Genomic DNA, 20,071 nt, shown 5'->3' on the forward strand with positions numbered 1-20,071 from the left:
TGCCTCGGTTTCCTTATCTGTAAAATGGGAATAATAAATAGCACCTACCTTCCAGGATTGTTGTGAGGATTAAATGGGGATAATAATTGTAAAGCATGCAATAAGCTCAGGATAAATGTTATCTATTATTATAGAAATGTCAGTTACCATTATTACAGAATTGGGTCTAGAATCTAGGTCTTCCAATACCCAATCTAGTGTTCTGCCCATCACATCACACCATACCACACTTTACCACCTTCCTTGCGCTGTCGCATGATGGACATGTGTTTGTTTGTGCCTTGTCCCCTTCTATTAGACTGTTAGCTCCTTGAGGACAGGGACTACATCTTACATTCCTCACAGAGCCTCCACAGGGCGGGGCATGGAATTGTGTCCAGTAATTACTTTTTGAAATCTCAATCAATTACTTTTTAAAATATCAATCAATAAACAACTATTAAGCACCTACTATGCACCTACTAAATTCTGGGGATACAAAAAGAGGCAAAAGACATTCCTTGCCCTTAAGGAGAAGAGAGATAGTTAGGGAAGAGAAAGGAATTCAGAAACTGAAGAGAGGGACAGACAGTTATAGGGGTGGGGTGGACTGAAGAAATGCAGCCTCTGGCAGGAAGGAAGACCAAGCAGATGGGACCAAAGCCCAGGTATCATTCTTTACACTTGGCAGCAGTGATGGACCTGGAGGCCAGCCAGTCTTCTTTCTTCCCTGGGGTCCCATTTCCTCACCTGAAACACCTGTGGAGAAGTCCACCTCATGGGAGTTATGGTCTCTAGGTAAGAGAGGCTGCCTGACTTGGCAAGGTAAGGGGCATATGTAGCCATGCTTGATCTGTTTGCTTTTCTGGCATGATCTCTGATTGCACTTGGATGCAAATCAAAATCACAGAATCCTTGTGCTGGAAGGGACCTCAGTGGCTACTCAGTCTAATCTCCACCTGGACAAGTTCCCTCTACAACATCCTTGACAAGCAAAAATTCAAGTGTGCTTGAATCCTTCTAGAGACAAGAAACTCACTACCTATCCAGAAAGCCCATTCTGCTATAGGGCAGCTCAGATGGTTAGGAAGTTGTTCCAGAAGATCTGAGGGTCTTCGCCTCCCAGACTGATATTTTTGTGATAGTAAACTAGGCCATCTTTTGTCTCATTTCTTACCTAGCCTTTAATCATTGAATGGGCGTTGCCTCAGATAAACTGAGACCTGGGAGAGACTTTAATTTAGAAAGGTCAAGATCACCCACTGCATCTTAGGCTAATGTCAGTCGCCTTAACTCTTGTCTTGCTACTGGACTTCAATGATTCTGGAGGAGGGAATAAGGCTGATGACTTTGTGCAGCTCTGCCTCACTTAAATCCAATTCACTTGCAGGTCAAGACATCACCCTCGTGGTATCACCGGTCCTCTTTGAGGACAAAAGACAATCAATAACAAAAACAAACCTTTAGCCTAAATCTGCCTCTTTGCAACTTCTACTCAGTTTCTGCCTTCTGGTGCCACGCAGAACATGGCCAATCCCTCTTGCCTATGACCGCCCTTAAAATCCTAGACAACAGCCATCATGTTCCCCTTGAGATTTCTCTTCTCCAGAAGAAATATCCCTCCAACTGACCATTCCCCAACACATGATCCTTCACCATCCTGGTTACCCTTCACTCCTCAGTTTGTCAATATCCTCCCTTAGCTGTGGTACCTAAAATTTCAGGGGTGGTATGACCAGGACACTATCTATCACCTCCTTACTGTTGGATCCTCTGCCTCTTATGATGAGGCCTAAATTACTTTAGGCTGCTGTCTTATTCTGCTGACTCATATTGATCTTGCAGTCTACTAAATCTCCCCATCCTGAGTATTTTTCAGAGGACCTGTGGCCTAGCCATGATTCTGCCATCTTGCACTTGTGAAGTGACTTTTTGAACCCAAGAATAAGACTTCATATTTATCCCTATTAAATTTCATCTGGTTTTCTTCAGGCTAGAGTTCTAGTGTACCAACATCTTTCTGAATCCTGACTTGCTCATCACTCCCTCCAAACTTTGTGCCATCTGCAAATAAGACAAACATATCATCTACACCTTTGTCCAAGTCACTGATGAAAACGTCAGACAGCCCAGAGATGAGCACAGATCCCTGCAATGCATAATTGACAACTTCCTCAAAGGGGACATCAAACCATTAATGACTACTCTTTGGGTTTGGACATCCAACCAGTTCTGCATTCGTCCTCTACTACTGTCTAGCCCACAACTCTTCATTTTTTTAATCCATAAGAACAGCATAAGAAGCTATCTCAAGACAGATTCTTGTACTCTGTACATTGATAATTCTAAGATATATTCGTCATCTTTTTAAACTTCATTTCCTTTTCTCTTAAAACAAACAAACAAAGAAACAACCACCTAATCTGTCTCTGGGTAGGCTAAGAGTTGGACAATCAAAGAACATGTGCAAAGATTTGTTCCCCAAGAGTTTTGAGATGTTGACAACTAAAGATAATAGCTGACATTTATATATCACTTTAAGGTTTCCAAAACACTTTCCATGGCTTATTTGATTTAATTCTCATAAAACCCCTTGAGACAGTTATTCTAGTATGTTAACCCTATTTTACAAATTGGAAAACTGAGGCTCAGAGAGGTTAACTGAAATGCCCACATTTCCATAGCTAATAAGTGTCAGAGCTGGGGTAGAGCCCAGGTTTCTCCTGATCCCAAGTCCAACATGCTTCCCATTATAATAAAATAGACTCTCTCTGGTAGAAAGAGCTCTAGTATAGCTATCTAGTGATGATTTTGTATAGACCAGAAACTCTTAACCTTTTTTTCAAGTTATGGATCCCTTTGGCAGTCTCACAAAACCTTATGAATCCCTTCTCAGCATTGTTTTTAAAAGTATAAAATAAAACGTATAAGAAACCAATTATAACAAAATATAATTATCAAATTATTTTAAAAATAAAAATAAAAATTCAAAGACCTCACATTAAAAACCCCTGTAAGAGAGAAAGAAGAAAGAAAACCCTGATGTAGTATTTGGACTGGCTAGTTTCTTTTTTTGTCTTGGATTTGATTTTCTCACATATGGTAGAGGGAGAAAGGAATGGGAAAGAGGATTAGGAGAAGGAGAAAGGAGAGGTGGGTAGTGAGCTCTCACAGGCTTGATGTCCCGGTGAAGGAATCCCACAGAATGAATGGCCTCAATGGACTCCAGGATCTGCTTGCCTAGTCTCAACGTGGTGCTCAGAGTGAAGGTGCCCCGGGGCTGGCTGCGGCGCAGGTCTGCCAGGTTGCGGCCCTAGAACATCGCCCCCAGTGTGTTGGCCACATCATGACCCTTGGAACCATCCCCAAGGCTACAGCGGGCATGGTGCCTCCCCAGAGTCCCATCACCCACTAACCCAGCAGCCAAGATGGCACTGGCCTCCCTACTCTGACCACAGGCCCCCCCCCCCATGCTTCAGTAGCATCCAGAGTCCTGGCTCCTCAGGAAGAAAAGACAGAAGGGCAAAGAGGTGTTGTCCTCAGGGGTCTCACCTGGAGTTGCATTACCACATAATTGAACTTCTCATTCCTGCCACAGCCAATAAACCGGCAAACATGGTCCTTCCCTGTGGACCACAGAGAATCACAAGCCTGTCATGCCCTCAGACTCATCCTCCCTTTTTGTCCCCCCCCGGCACCCTTTCCCAGGTCCCACTTACCCTGTCACCTCCCCCTGCATCATCTACCCACCATCACCCCTCTCCCCATCCCTCCACCAATACCCTAGGATCTGAATCCATGACTGCCTTCTTTGGTTGTACCTCATCCCTCTGCCTGGCTAAGCCTAATGGTGTGGGGAGCCATCTTTGCCCTCTGGTATTCAGGGCTCATCATGGTCATTTCCTCAGGGTTAGACAGAACCCAGAGCGAGAAGTATTGAGAGGCCTAGGAGTGGGAGCCTGAAGGAGTACCTTGCAGTTTCTTCAGTACCGCCACTTCCATCTTGAGGACCTGCTTGGGCTGCTGGGCAGACTCGACTTTCAGGGCCACGTTCTCCCGGGTCAACAGGTCCATGGCCTCGTAGATCTCCCCAAAGCCCCCGCCCCCGATCTTCTTTAGCTACAGAAGGGGATATAGAGAGCTTAGCCCAGTTCCAGGGCAGCTCCCCCCGGATTCCTCATTACTGCCTTTTCCCTCTGTGAACTACCATCCACATTGTTTCTGCTGGGAGTGTTTTGTCTCCCCCGTAAGCTGAGTAGCTCCCTGAGGAAGGGCTATTTTTGGCTTTTCAAACTGGGAGCTTCCAGAAGGCAAGGACTACCTGGGCATAAGGATTATACCTCCCTCCCCTCTCCCTTAAATTGAGAGTTATCTAAATGCAGGGACTATGTCTCTTCTATCAAAATGAGAGCTCCCTAAGGGCAAAGATCATGCCAACCCCTCCCTCCTTCACCTGCCCATAATTTCCTCTACTCAGTGCCCAATTTAAGACTTACATGGCACAGAGAGAGGGCTCAGTCCCCATATACACACAACATACAAAATAGATCAGATTTTAGAGTTTGAGAAAAGGGAATGTGGTCTTAATGTTTCCATACAGAGCACAATCCAGGGAGAGAAGCCTTTTTGACTGCCTGGCTGGTTCTGAATTTTTTCCTCCTCCAGCAGGACTGCAAGGTACCCAGACTTAGACAACCTCCACTCAAGAAAGCAGGCACCTTCTCAGAATGCATAAGGGATAGTAAAGAGCTTCTAGGAGAAGAGGGAGGTCTCCCCCACAGATTGGTGGCATCCTGTGTGATGTCATGGGGCAATGGAGGTGGGGCTCAGCAAGGAACTGTCATTAACCTCTCTGCTTACTGAAAAGTGCTGGCTGCCCCTATGACTCCTAGACAAATGCTCAACACAAGGTAACAATCCTTCCATTCATTCATTAAACATTTATTATGGGCCTCCTGTATGAGACTGCCCAAGGAGATACAAAGTTCAGATAAGACACATCCCTCCTGCCTTCATGAAACTTACAGTCTAGTTGTGGGATGACATAATTATGATATACAATGTTACATGATAAATATGTGACACCACTACAGTTATGCGCCAAAAAGTATAATGTAAGATCCAAGAGGGAAATGAAGGGGAAGGGAGGAGGCATTTGAGTGGGGCTTCAGAGGATGGAATACAACAGATAAAGGAGACAGAAGACAGTCTAGGCATAGAGTTCTGTGTGAGTAGAGACACGGTGATGGGGATAGTATGGAGTGTGATCAAAAGGCAAAGAGCAGTCCAATTTGGTTAGAGTGTAAAGTGCATGGAGGATAGTTACATGAAATAAAACCAGAAGGTCTTGAATACCATATAAGAGCCTGGACTTTACTTGGGATCTGGTAGGGAACCATTGAAAATTTTGATCAGAGGAGGGATATGATCATATTTATTATACAGAAGGAAGATCACCCTGAGAGCAGTATAAAGATGAACTGGAAGGGGTGGAGAGTAGAGTTAAGAAAATCTGTTAGAAGGGTATTGCAATGGTTCAAGCAGATGGTGTAAGGGACCTGTACTAAGGTGGTGGCAGCGGAAACAGAGAGGAGCAGATACATGTGAGAGATGTTGAAAAGATAGAATCAACAGGATTTGGTAACCAACTGGACGTGAGAGATGAAGGAGAAGAAATGAGTTATAGGCAACCCCAAGGTTTTGTACCTCAGAGACAAGGAAGAATGATTTATGCTCTTGGCAGAAATAATGATATCAAAAAGAGGAATAAGTTTCAGGAAAAACACACGCTCCTAAGATCATAAGAGCTGGAAGGAACCTCAGAGACCACGTAGTCCAACCCCTTCATTATACAGGTGAGGAAACAGAGACCTCCTATGATAGTTAAGCAACTCATCCAAGTCAATAAGGGTAGTAAAGTCCAAAATTGGATTTGAACAGTCTTCTGACTCCAGAAGGTTGAATAACTCACCCAAGGTCACAATGGTCAAAGGCGGAATTTGAACCCAGTCTTCTGACTCCAGAAGGTTGAGTAATTCACCCAAGGTCACAAGGGTCAAAGGTGGAATTTGAACCCAGTCTTCTGACTCCAGAAGGTTGAGTAACTCACCCAAGGTCACAAGGGTCAGAGGTGGAATTTGAACCAGTCTTCTGATTCCAGAAGGTAAAGTAACTCGCCCGAGGTCACAAGGGTCAAAGGTGGAATTTGAACCCAGGTTCTCTGACTCCAGAGCCAGTATTCTTTTTCTTCTACTGTGAGATGCCGGCCAAACTTGATGTCCTGTGGGGTTGTTGAAGATGTGGGTCTGGAACTCAGAAGGGAAGTCAGGGCTGTTGATACAGATTTGGGAATCATCTGCAAAGAGGTGGTAATTGGAGCTTTGGGAGAAGATGAGTTTGCCAAGGAAGGGAGAGGTAGAGAGAGTGAAGAGGTCTGAGGACAAACTCTTAAGGAACACCCATATTTAAGAGGATGAAAAACCAGGAGAGGAGACAGAGGAGGTCTGCTTCGAGAGAACCAAGAAGAATATTTCTCAGGAAAAAGAGTCTCTTCTTTCCTGACTTCTGAAGCCAAAGGAGAAGAGAGACTTAATCAGTAGGCAAGGAAGCAGATGCTACAGAGAGGTCAAGGAGAATGGGGACAGAAAAGTGGCCATTTATTATATTGGGAGGTCGTTGATGACCATGGACAGAACAATTTCAGTAGAGTGCTGAGGAAAGATGTCAGATTGTAAGAGGCTAAGAACAGAGTGATCATTGAGGAGGTAGAAAAAAATCAGACAGCAACAGAGCACATGGGTAGCTGTAACACAGCAGCTAGGTGGTATGGCAGATAGAGCACTAGGCCAGAGTTAGGAAGACCTGAGTTCAAATCCAGCCTCAGACACTTCCTAGCTATGGGACCCTGGGCAAATCGTTTAACTTGTTTGCCTCAGTTTCTTTATCTGTAAAGTGAAGATAATAATAACATCTAACTCCCAGGGCAGTTGTGAGGATCAAATGAGATAATAATTGTAGTGCTTAGCATGGTGCCTTGCTTATAGTAGGTACTATATAAATGTTAGCTATTATTAGTAATAGTAATAGAGAGTCTGTACTGCCTGCCTAACTTTCAGCATGGTGGAGGGAGTGGCAGTGGCCCCAGTTCCTTGGCCTGGCCTCCACTGGGAGTGTAGGCAGTTCTAGGGAGCTGACTGAATCCCATTCCTTTTACAGCTATAATACAGTAGAAAGGAGTCAAGACCTGAATTCTAGTCTAGTTTTGCCATTAATGAACTTAGGTTAGTTACTTTCTTACTTTGGGTCCCAGTCTCCATCTCTAAGATGAGGAAGTTGGACTATATAATTTTTAAGGTCCCTTCTACCTGGCACAATCTAGGATTCATGTCATCCTGACCTTCCTATGTCATTTCTCATTTCTCTGTCAGTCCTTAGTACTTCCTAGCCAAAACTGTAGGATTTAGAGCAGGAAGGGCCCTATGTTGGAAGTTAGGGAATCTAACCCCCTCATTTTAAAGATGAGGAAACTGAGGCCCAAAGAGGAAGTAAGTTGGGAAATATCCTCTTCCCAACTTGGATTCCCCAAGAAGACAAGCCAGATCTTCAAGTTGGATCTCTGGGGACCATTTGGGTCTATGTCATATTCCCAACATTCATATAATTCCAGGATTTATAGTTGAGAATGCACCTTACAGATCATATATGCTGACCTACATTTTTTTTTAACAGAAGAGGCAACTGAGGCCTGGAGAAATGAGATGACTTGCCCAACTGTGAGTTATATAAGGAGAAAGTAACATAATTAGCATATGAAACCTAATCTCCTGACTTGAAATCCAGTGTTCTTTCTATTCCCCTTTCCCCATAACAGAAAATAAAGGAAGGACTTTCAGGCCAGCATGGGACAATAGAGCATCACATTAGACACTAGAGCATTACAGATGGACACAGCAATAAGTGGCAGTTCTGAGAGCAAGCTGCTGCAAAGATGGAGCTGAGCACAGCCTGTGGGCTTCATCGAGACAGACTTCCTGGAAAAGATGATTACTTTTTAGAGTTTGGGGAAGTAGAGGTAGGGAAGGGATTAAAGAAAAAGATGTCTTGTGAACTTTGGGGGTGACCTTCAAATTGGACTGAATTCTGAGCATAAGATGATAGGAACTGCTCCTGTTTTACCTATTTGTATGTCCTGGTGCGTCCCTTGTTGGAGAAAAATTAAATGTAACCTACTTGACTAAATAATTTCATGGGACTATGGTTAAAACATCATAAGCCTAGACCAGGGGTGGGGAACCTGCAGCCTCAAGGCCACATGTGGCCCTCTAGGTCCTCAAGTGTGGCCCTTTGACTGAATCCAAACTTCACAGAACAAGTCCCTTTAATAAAAGGCTTTGTTCTATAAATCTTAGACTCAATCAAAAGGCTGTACCTGAGGACCTAGAAGCCCACATGTGGCCTCGAGGCCCACCTCTGGAAGACCAATGATCTCAGTCTAGAAAGCTTAGGTATGGGGCAGCTAGGTGGTGCAGTGGATAGAGCACTGGCCTTGGATTCAGGAGGACCTGAGTTCAAATACAGCCTCAGACATACAACACTCACTAGCTGTGTGACCCTGGGCAAGTATTTTAACCTCCATTGCCCAACCAAAAAAAAAGAAAGAAAGAAAGGAAAAAAAAATTTTAAAAAATTAGAAAGCTTAGGTACATAAAGCTCAGATTCGACTTGGGTGTATTCTAAAGGAAGATGTCACTCTTCTCTTGGAGGATAAGAAAGTAGGGAACAGAGCTTGCTGTCAAACCTACCCAGTCAGCACTGTAACCAGAATGGAGCAAGTTGGTCTTTGTACTTAAATTTCAGGACAACAAAATTTAGGAAGTCTTGGCAATACCATCAAAGAGTATGTTTTCTCCCTTCCAGGAGTACCCTCTTGCCTCCTGGCTTCCTGTTCCTCCTAATTTCCCAGCATCAATCAATTTCAGCCATGTATGGGAATTCTCTAGTTTCCTAAAGTTCACTTATTCATCCTCAGCCACTGTGACCCAGGACCTTCCACCCACACATGGCTCTAAGTACAAAAATTACCAGTGGCAGCTTTGGTCCTGGGTACAGGGGATCAGTATGGAAAGGCTAGGCTTGGAGGTACAGGTAAGTTAGCACAGGGCCACCAACTCTGGGACTAGATAAATTCCTTTTTTTTACTATTATTTGGAGGGAAGAGGAGGCAACCAAGGTTAAGGGACTTGCCCAAGGTCACACAGTGACACAGTCTGAGGCAGGATTTGAACTCAGGTCTTCCTGACTCCAGGCCTAGTGCTCTCTTCACTGAGCCACCCAGCAGCCTCCAAGAGGGGAGCAGATACTAAGAACTTCAATGAGTATTTTTAAGCACCTCCTCTGGGCTTGCTAAGGGCTGACGATACAAAGAAAAAACAAAACTGTTTCCGGCCTCCAAGAATTTACATTTTACTGGATGGGATGCAGACTATGTACACAGATAAGTATGCACCGAGAAAAGGGCACCTTGAGACAGTGACAACTGCAGAAGGGAAATGGTAATTAGAATTGAGCTGTGACAATTCTTTGAATTCAGAGAACCAAGTAGGTTCACTATTAGGAAGGTCAGTTAGTACCTTGAGCTCAGAAATCAGGGAAGTTTTTGTAAGAAGTGCAAAATGAAAAAAGAGGCTAAAGACAAGGTTTTCTGGAACAGTCCTGAGAGGAGGAGGAGGGCCAGGAAACAGGCTGCGGATCAATGAGGCCTAAGGCTTCTGGGACAATCTCTGCCAAAGGATTATTCTCAGCCATTCAGGGAAGGAGAGTTTGCATATAAGGCTGAGAAGATAACATGGGAGGAGATTTTTGGTCAGCTGGAGTAGAGAGTCCTAGACAGTGGGGCAAAAAGGGAAAAGAAGGGGAAGAGAAATAATAAGAAATAGAAGAGTGAGGGACCTTGAGGTTCCAGCTGAGGGTTTTACTTTGATGGGACAGCTGTACACTGAAGGGCAAGGGAGTGAAGAGAGTGGGGTTTGGTTGGGGAAGATCATATGTGTAAGGCAGATTGGAGTGATTAGAAACAGGGAGACCAGCTAGAAGGTTATTTCGGTAATCTAAGAGCAAAGAAGCTAGACTACAGATGTGACTATTGGGAAAAAGGAGAAAATAAAATATGGAGAAATAATTGGTGGGAAGAAATGAGGAGGGGAGAAGAAAGAGTAGAGTTGAAATTGGCTTCAAAGCCTGTAAGGCTCATAGCCTCAGAGGATGATGATGGAGAAAATGGGGAAGAGGAGATGGAGCTCCTCAGACCTAATCAGTCCAGGGAGTCATCCAGATTGTAAATTGTCTTTCTGCTTCACTTCTAAAGCGCTGCTCATCCACTCTGTCCTTTTGACACTTAGCACTGTAATCACAGAATATCAGAGTGGGTGGGAGCCTTAGAATATAGACTTTGTTAGGACACAGAACACAAGGGTCCTTATGAGACTATATGAGTCTACACCCTCATTTTATAGTTGAGGGAGCAGAGGCCCAGAAAGACTTGTCTGAGGTCATACAGCTAGTAAGTGGCAAATCTGTGATGGGAATCCAGCTCCTCTGACTCCAAACCTAAGGTCTTTCCCACTATTCCAGGCTGCTTTACATGTATATTTCATTCATTCATTCATTCCTTTGTTCATTATTTCAGGACCTGTGATTTCATATTTATAGGAAATTCCAGGAAAGAGGCTGAGGATCATATAGAAAATTCCTAGTGAGAAAACTCTCTATAATTGGAAATTGGCACCTGCTCTCCAACTTACAGTCTTAAGAGAGTTTCCAGGGGCAGTAAGAGGTTAAGTGACCTGCTGAGGGTTGCACATCCAGTAAGTGGCAGGAGGCAGAACTTGAACCCAGAACTTCCTGATTCAGAGGTACCTCTCATGCTATATATACTATGTGCTATATATACTCACACATATGATATATACTGACTTGCATTGTTATTTGTATGTGTCTGTGCATGTATATGTCTGATTTCCCCATTCAGATTGTAATCCCCCTCCTTAGGGGGAATTACACATTTTTTTTTTTAGGCAATCAGGGTTAAATGACTTACCCAGGGTCACACAGCTAGTAAGTGTCTGAGGCCACATTTGAACTCCAGGGCCAGTGTTCTCTACTTTGCCACTTAGCTGTCCCTACCTTATATATCTTTGTACCACCCCCAGCACCCCAAACCAGAAGTTTAGCATGGTGTCTTGTACACAGTAGGTGCTAAATAAATACTTTCTGATTGGTTAAAAATATTTACTGGAAAGAAGGGGGCAGGAGATAAAGATCTGGGAGTCCACAGACAGGTGAACCAAAACCCAGCAGTTTCCCAAGGTGGTGGTGGGGGTGTCAAAGACAGATATGCACTGGGAGAGACAGAAAGACAGAGACAGACAGAGGTAGAGAGAGAAGAAAGACAGAGATAGAAGAAGAGAGGAAGACAGAAAGAAAGAGACAGAAATATGGAGGAAGACTATAGAAGGAAAGGAGCAGGGGCCCTGTGGAATGCATGGAAGGAAACAGGGACAGAGTTGCTAGAAAGGGAGAAAAGGGGGAAAGTGCCCCTGAAGTAATGAGACAAACACCAGGATGAATTTCTGACTCAGAGGTACCTATGACAGAAGAGTCAAGAAAGGAAGTGCACATCCAAGCATCTTTAAAGACAGGAGAAGTTCTTATATACTGAACAGGCTGGGTACCAGCCTCCCTCAAGGTAGTGGGATAGAAGATGATAACTTGGACAATCAGAACAACCTCATCCCCATCCCCCACCAAGTTCTTTGGGCATTTTCTCTTTCTTTTTTTCTCCAGAGGTTACCTATCCCCTCCCCTGAGAATACCTGCTACCCTCCACTTCCACACTGCCATTCCCTAACCTCCCCAGTGAGAACCCTTTCCTCATTTCTCACTCCCTACTAAATCCTGTCCTCTCAGCTTCAAAATTTGACTCAACAACACTCATCAGCCCCTATTTGCGCAGTAGCCTTCCCTAAATAACAACACCTGGTGCCAGTCTCTCCAATCCCTTCAGTATTCCTAGCCCACTCGGCTCTCTCCCTTTGAAGAGTTCGGATTTATTTCCCTGTCTTGAGTATCTTGTCTTCCCCATTCAGACAATAAATTAGACCAGAAAGTGGATCTGTATCTTTCCCCATCATCATCATACTAGGAATTCACTGAGGCCAGAGACTGTGTCCCCTGCTTCCCCAGACTGGGAGACTTGAGAACCCATTTTATGTATCTCCCCATAAGCCTGAAAGCTCCCGGATGACAGATACCGAATCTTCTCCTCCTTCTGTATTTTTCCTCTAAGCACTCAATATAAAGCTTTGTATAGAGGAGTACTTGGGACAGGCAAAGGCAGGACTATCTTAGTCCCTCCCCCCCAGCCACCTCCATCTTCCTTTCTTGGTCTATTCTATATTTTCTTATTTTCTATGTTAAAGTGCTATGCTTCCAGACCCCAACCTCTCTCTTCCAAGAAACTAAACAGTTATATTACAGAGGTCTGGAGAGCCCATTAGTAGCTGGTTTTGAAGAGAAGAAAATCCCACTAATATATTCTCCTGCTTTCTCCTCTTCCATTCTTCTATATTGAATTATCATTCAGTTATATCAGCTCTCCCACTTCAGGATGCCATTGTATGAAGAAAGGGAGCAAAGGAGAGTGCCCCTTCACACCAGCCCAGGCAGTCAGAAATGAGGTGTCATTTTCTCTGACAAGAGGGCAACCTTTGCCCCTTCTCTTCCTGATTCACTGTCTTCCCCTCCTCCTCTTCCCCATCAACGGAGACCCTAGTGGCCTGGTGGCTGTTGCCGTGGAGACCAACCAACCCCCCCCCCAAGACCCAGGCTTTCTTCCTGCTGCCCCTGCCCCCAGGAGACAGTCTTATCCCCTATACCCTCCCTCCCCCATAGAATGCCCTCTGATTCTTTACAAAGTCCCAGTCATAACACTACTCTTTAGACAGTACACACCCTAATAAACTCCCTCTTCTAGTCACCCACTCCCCTGGACATGTCTTCTGGCCCTCCTGACACCTACCCCAAACAAACACACCCAAACAAACATACCCACACAGCCCTGAGAGACACAAGGGGGGGAGGGGAGGAAGAGGAGGGTCACTCAGCTCCCCAAATAGGAGGAACCTCACTCTCATCCCAGAATTTCCTAAAAATCATCCTGATTCTATAATGCCATCAGAACACTGAAATCCTAGTATAGAAGTGAAGAAGATTAACGAGCAGGGAGCCCCACCAACACCAACACCACCATATCGAACTTCCTGATATCTCCTTCCTTACTCAGACACCCACTCCCTCTTATTCAGCCCAAAACCAGTAAGAGGAATTTAGGACTACAACTCCCAGAAGGCTAAGCAGCAAGGAACCCTGGTTCTGACTGAGTGAGGCATGCTGGGAAATGTAGTCTCTGCATGCTGCACCTGCAGCAGGAGCCAGAGGGGGAGGGGGTAAAGAAGGAATCTGAGCGTGGGTAGGGTGGAATAGGGTGCCGTCTGCAAGGTCCTCACCCCTACACACTGTGCAGGAGAGATATTGCTTAGCCTTCCCTACTTCTGCCAAAACAGGGAGGATCATCCTTAAATCAGTGCCTTACAGAGTTAATAGGATCTGATAGAGAAAAAGAGCTCCCTTCTTACTCCTCCTCCCTTGAGCTCTGCAGCTCAGACCTGGAGCATTGATGGAAATCCAACCAGGACTACTTCTAGAATGGGCCAGTCCAACCTGACATTGCAGAAAAAGGGAGCCCTAAACGCTCCTGGAGCAAGGACAGGAAGGAAGGGGTGACAAAGAAGGCAGAGCAGGAACAAAGATTTCTCGGCCTAGCTATACAAAATTAAGCATGCATTTGCATGCTAACAATATGCAAATGTGTATTGAGCACCTCCCCCTTTGGCACTCAGTAGCAGGGACACGTTGAGCAGCAGCCACTTAACCCTTTCTCCCCCACCCCGTCCCACCCACCTCCCTCCAAGAATTCCTCACTACTCCTTGCCCTTCCACTGTTCACGGGTCACTCACCACTTTCCAGCGCTCCTTGACCACGTAGTTGGCCGGCAGGATGTCGGCCTGCTCCCCTCCCCCACTCATGTTGGCCTCTTCCCTGAGGGCAGCCGCTAGGCACTGCATCCGCCAGCCAGAGGGAGGGGTTTCGGTGGCACCTGCCTGGTTTGGGCCATCTACCTGGGGAAGTGGGGAGGGTTTGTGAGTTTGTGGGGATGAAAGTAGGGTGGTGTTTAGGACCTACCTTGAAGATAAGGAAAGCCCAACATCTCCCCAGTCCAAATTTCCACCCACTACCTCCCAAAGGGGCACCATTCACTGGGGCACCTTCCCTTCCCCACCCAAAGCAAGTCCATCTGGAGAATATTTTGAAGAGGGAAGAAAAACTATACCAGGCACGGGAAGACATGGGTCTTGGGGTAAGAGAGGAGCCAACAGGAGAAGCCATGCTAGCCAAGGGCAGAACTGAGGGAGATACCAACAATAAGAGGCGAGACATCTATGGAAAAAAACATTAATGAAGAAAGACCGCAAAACCAAAGAAAAGACGCGTTCGATGAGAAGAGAACATACTAACCATAGGAATCTTGATAAGCAAGTGAGATAGGCTAGTGTGAGAAAGATAGGCTAGCCAAGATGAGACACGCTGGTTAACCAAAGAGATACAATGGTGATTTAAGAGAGATACATTAATTACGAGAAACATGCTAGCCAAGGTGAGATGCTACTCATTGTAGAATGGCCATTTTAACTAAGGAGACACATGCTAGAGTAGGGATGCTATGTGCTAATGTAAAAGAGATCTTATAAAAATTAATAGAGAGGCAGTGTAACTGAGGAAAGACATAAGAATTAGCCAAGGTGAGATGTAGTAATGTAGGAGACTCATGCAAACTAGACATGTGAGTATAGAAAAGACATGAGAACCAAGGTGAGACATGCTAACCTTGGGAATCACTCTAGCCAAGAAAAGCCAGGACAATATAGTAAAAGCAGATATATCAATTGGAAAAAAAAAACAACCACCTCAAAACCAACTTTGGAGAATCTCTACCTGGAAAGAGAGACTCACTAACACAGTCACAGGGGTAAGAAGGATGTAATAGCACATCCCCTTGTGAAATAGGCCCACGTTATCCCTGAGAAGTAGAGACAATTGCCTGGAGGGACAGATGGAGAGGGAAAGAGAAGAGGCATCTGGAGGAGGGTGAGAGAGAAACAGGGAGCCCATATGAATTAGGAAATGAGGGGAAATGAAGCCACTTAGTAAGGTAAGGGAGGACTGAAAGGAAGAAAAGTAAATGGGAAGATAACTATGCTGACAGAGGAGCTGATCTATTTAAACAAACAGAGGAGGGAGAGAGCCTTTGACCACTCTGTTCAGGACAGGACAAGAAGGAATGAAACTTTCAGAGGGGAAAAAAAAAAAGCAAAAGGTGGTCATGAGGAAAAGCTTCCTAACTTGGAGGGGGGAGTGTTTTTTTTTTTTTTAGCAAACTGAGCACCTGTTATTTAGGGAGATAAGGGCAGGGGTCTTCTCTAGAGAGTTTTGAGAGGAAGAGAGAGTCAGCTCCGAGAGTCTGCTTGGAGGCATATGGACATGGAAGGTAATAACCCTGTCATTTGGGAATTTAGAGCCAGTGTCCTCCCTTTGTTCTACCTTTTTCTCTTCCTAACATAGCTGCCTACTCCCATCTTCAGACGGACCCTGTAGGAAAGGAGTAACTTGTTACGAAAGATGGAAGAGAGAAAGGTAGAGTATCTAGGCATCCAGAAGAAGGAAAAAGTTGATGAGGCCCTGGGAAGGGGAAAAGCACGTCTACAGAAACCAGGTTGGAGGCCTGAGAAGATATTAAGGAACTGCTTTTCTTTTTACTTTGGGATAGGATGTGTGGTTTCTCTGGGAACCAGCATTTTAGACATTCTGAAGCCAAGTTAATGGGTGGTGAGGCGTGGCTAAGGAGTAGGGTATGAACTCCACTGGCTTCCAGTAGTTTCTTGCTATAGGTGAATGATTCAGAACTTCCTTCCCTGGATGGGTTATACTACCTAGGCACAAGGAGTTGGGAATAACTGGGGGAGAGAAAGTCTGTTTATTTAAATAGATCAGCTGAGCCCTCTCCAACAGCCCCCAACCATCCTCCCTCTCTTCTACCTCCTACCAGTGCTGAAATGTTTTGTTGTTGTTGCTGAGTTGTTTCAATCGTGTCCAACTCTTCATGACCCCATTTGGTGTTGTCTTGACAAAGATACTGGAGTGGTTGTCAATTTCCTTCTCCAAATCATTTTTACAGGTAACGGAAACCAAGGAAAACAGGTTTTTAAGTGACTTGCCCATGGTCCCACAGCTAGTAAATGTCTAAGGCCAGATTTTTAACTCACAAAGATCGGTCTCCTGACTCCAGGCCTGGCACTCTATCCACTGAGCCATCAAGCTGCCTTTCTTGAAATAGGACAGGGTAATTAAGAGAAGGAGGATTCCCTTGGATAGTATAAACAATGACAGGATGAAAAAAGGAATAAAAGCCAGGAGATAAGGCTGAAAGAAACTGTAAGGGGAAATCAGGGATTATAGCTTCCGAGTGGAAGGGAATAATTTTGTTTGATGTGGCTCTCTTTCCCCAGCCCATCAACTTGTATCCCCCTCTCCTTAATGTCACATTATCTATTAGAGGTGGAGATAGAGGTAGGTATACAGGAAGAAAGATTTGAACCTCCTTCCTCTTGTTTGGGCCCATCCTGACCAAGACTTCCATGACTTGGATCAAGGGAGGCATATGAGGTAGGACAGGGAGAGCCTATATATGTTTTTATAAGTATGTGCCTGCTGATTTGAAATAGTGGGTACATGTTGATGGTACATGTGTATAGCAGATGTGTGTATGTACAGATTGTACAAGTAATTGTAAATGAAAGTTCATGTAGGTGTACATTAAAATTCCTGTGTATGTTATGTAAGGAGTCTATATTGAAGGGCCCAAGTAATGGGTATGAAAGGACAGGTGAGTGATGAGACCAGTGGAGAGGGTGATGGGACAGGTGTAATGGTGGAAATAGGTGAGGAGATAATGGAGTCAGGGAAGAAGCTGGTGGGGACAGGTGATGCATTAAGAACAAGTTGGGGGACTGGTGCAAGTGAAGAGGATAATTAGAACAGATAAGGGGTGGTAGGAACAGGTGAGAGGTAATAGGAATAGATGGAGGTAACAGAAAAGTAAGGAAGCAGACTGGGACAGATAAGGACTATGGGAAGAGGTCAGGGGACCCTGGGAACTGCTTGGGGAATTGAGGAAACAACTGGGGGGAGGGTGATGCTCACCCCTCAGGTGAAGGGATGATGGTTACACAGGAGATGGGTAAAGAAAGATCAGATCAAGTAAAGATTACTAAGAGGGATAAGTAAGGGTAGATTTAGGTGAGGAAAATGATGGTAACAGATGAGGGAATAATGGATACATGTGAAGGGGTAATATGGACCAGTAAAGGGGCAATGGAGACAGAGGAGAAGCAATAGGAACAGGTGTTATATAGACAGATAAGAATGGCTTGCAGGTGGACAATATGAAAGTCATCAGGCCAGATGATGAGAATGAAGAGAAAGGTGCAAGATGTCGTACTCTTTAGAGAGCAGTAAACTAAATGTGTGTGAGGCCAAGGCTGAGGGCAAGGATGGGCCTCAGACTCTGCTGCCTCTGGCCCTGCTCTGGGTGGTGACGGGAGGGCGGGGGAGTAGGAGGAGGACATAGGGAGCCTGGATCTGGGAGCAGAAGGATGCAGCAACAACGATGGGTGGGAAGGGAGAGAGGCCAAGCGGCCCTCCCTACCCCCTTTCTTTTCCTTTGCACTGGCTCGGGCCTTCCCCCCCTTCCTCCTGCCCTGGCCTCCTCCAGCCAGCCCCCAACCCCAGGCTTCTCAGAATCCAGCCTCCAGGGCCCCGATTCCCCGGCCCCGCCCCGCCCTCACCTGCTCTGTCTCCGCTGCGGCTGCGGCTGCAGCGGCTCCGGGCGGCGCATCCCCCGGGGCCCGGGCGGGGCGGGGGCGGGGGCGGCTCAGTGCGGCTTGGCGCAGCCCGCTCCCCCTGGCAGTGGTGGTGGCTGCAGCGGCAGCGGCTGCGGCGGCCTCCCGACCCCGACCATCCCGGCCCGGCCCGGCCCGACCCCGATCTTCCTCCCGCGGCAGCGGCGGCGGCGGCGGTGACGGAGCGGGGAGCTGCCCACAATGCACTGCGCCGCCAGCATCAGCACCAGCCCTGACATCACCGCCCCACCGCCCGGACTCTGACATCACCGCGCCAGCTCTGACATCACCTCGGCTCTGACAACCTCTCTCCTGTCTGGGAAGAGAGGGTCCACAGACGCTCCGCCCTCATTTAATCCCTCATTAGCTGGTCCCTCAACTCAGATTTCACTGATCTGCTGAGTTATTCTCTAAACCTGTCCCACCTGTCCCCACATCTCCCCACCTGTCCACATTACCTGACCTATCCCCAGAACTTTTCATCAATCTTAATCACCCCATCTTTTCCCATTATCCCTACTTTCCCCAGCACCCTTCACCAGCCTCCATAACTCTTCGCCTGTTCATTTTCATTTGTCCCTTCTTATCTCTTGATCTGCCTTCTTGATTTACTTTCCTCTTCCTATCAGCTCCTGCATCATGCCCTCCCTTGGATTAGGATCACTTTAATTTAGGCAGTGTGTGTGTGGTGGTGTGTGGGGGGGGGTCCTGTGCCGGATTTTTATCTCAGGTAATTGTCTCCTCTTGAGGAATTTCAGTTCCTCACCTGCAGAATGGAGCAAAATATGGTATGATGGAAGGAGCATTGATTTAGAAGACCTGGATTCTAATCCTGATTCTGACACAGACTTGTGTTCTTGGGCAAATCACAACTTCACAGGATTCAGTTTCTTCATCTATAAAATAAGAATGTATGATAGGTTATGACTAAGGTCCCTTCCAGCTCTAAATCCTACACTTTTTTCTTTCCCTTTGATTGGCAGGAGAGACTGATGCCAAAGACATCAAAGTCGTGATCTCAGAGGACAATGGGCTAGGATAAAATAACTTTTTTGTGGTTGAACATAAGTATTAAGATATAAGCTCATCATCCTATGGAGGTTCACTGCAAGGATTCTCTAGTAGCAGACAAGACAAAAGGTGATAATGTACTTCATCTGAGTCCACCATGATCTTGTTTTTCTACAGTGTCTCTACGTTTTGTAAGCTTTTTATCCAATGTAGCTTAGAGATTACAAGCATTTGGTATGGTGATTTAAAATGTTATATTGGAGTTTTATGGATCAAAATTATATCCAGGTAAGGTCTGTATTTGTAGTATGGGGACTTGTTATCTGTCTGTCCATGAAAGTAGGATTTTGATGTCTAATTCTAGACACTAAGTCAAGTCTTTCTAGTTATTCAGATGCTAAAATTTTAAAACCTGTGGTAATGTGTTGAATAGTTTCTACTGTCTTTGTATAATCTACATTTGATCTCTAAGTCTGGGCTTCTTAAGGATAAACCTTCTATAATTTCTCATGGCAATAATCTGATCCTGAATTGCCATCAAAGACCCTTCCATTTCCACAAATAAATCCACATGGCGCAACCATCTGTTTGTTGCTTCTCTGTTGATTTATTGCTGGCTGAGTTCTTGTGGCTGTCACCTACGGAGGGCTTTTAAATTTTGTTCTTGGATCTTAGCTGTTTCATAGGCTCTGGCAGTAAACCACTTTTGGTTCCATTCAACAAATCTAATGACACGTAAATGTTATTAGCCTTTACTATTGTTTGGTGAAGCTATGTCTACTTGTTATTAAGAGTATTTCTGTAGGTTTCTGACCTGTTCTACAAACATTTATCAATTCCCTTTCTCTTTTTCTGAGCGAACTGTAATATTTCTGTAGCTGCCTTGGTGTAACATATCCTGCATTTCATTAATACTTTGGGTTTTTGTGAAGGCATTTTCCTCCTTCATCATTATCATCATTACCATCATCATCACTAGCAGCATATTGGATTTGTGGTGTAGTGAAAC

General features: G+C 45.3%; 1 protein-coding gene across 1 annotated transcript in view; it reads right to left on the reverse strand.

Moving 5' to 3' along the window:
- Positions 1-18,319, reverse strand: part of TTBK1 (tau tubulin kinase 1) — a 73,422-nt gene extending 55,103 nt beyond the window's left edge. The window contains exons 1-5 of the mRNA XM_020976847.2: positions 17,998-18,319; positions 14,053-14,214; positions 3,951-4,098; positions 3,532-3,605; positions 3,152-3,292 (exon numbers count right to left, since the gene is read on the reverse strand). Coding sequence (XP_020832506.2) covers positions 3,152-3,292; positions 3,532-3,605; positions 3,951-4,098; positions 14,053-14,214; positions 17,998-18,318 — 846 coding nt within the window. The 5' untranslated portion in view covers position 18,319. The remainder of the gene's footprint in view (positions 1-3,151; positions 3,293-3,531; positions 3,606-3,950; positions 4,099-14,052; positions 14,215-17,997) is intronic.
- Between the last annotated feature and the right edge of the window lie 1,752 nt (positions 18,320-20,071).

The sequence above is a fragment of the Phascolarctos cinereus genome, unplaced genomic scaffold, assembly GCF_003287225.1.
Source record: "Phascolarctos cinereus isolate Bilbo 61053 unplaced genomic scaffold, phaCin_HiC Scaffold_5;HRSCAF=322, whole genome shotgun sequence".
In the NCBI taxonomy this organism is placed as follows: Eukaryota; Metazoa; Chordata; class Mammalia; order Diprotodontia; family Phascolarctidae; genus Phascolarctos; species Phascolarctos cinereus.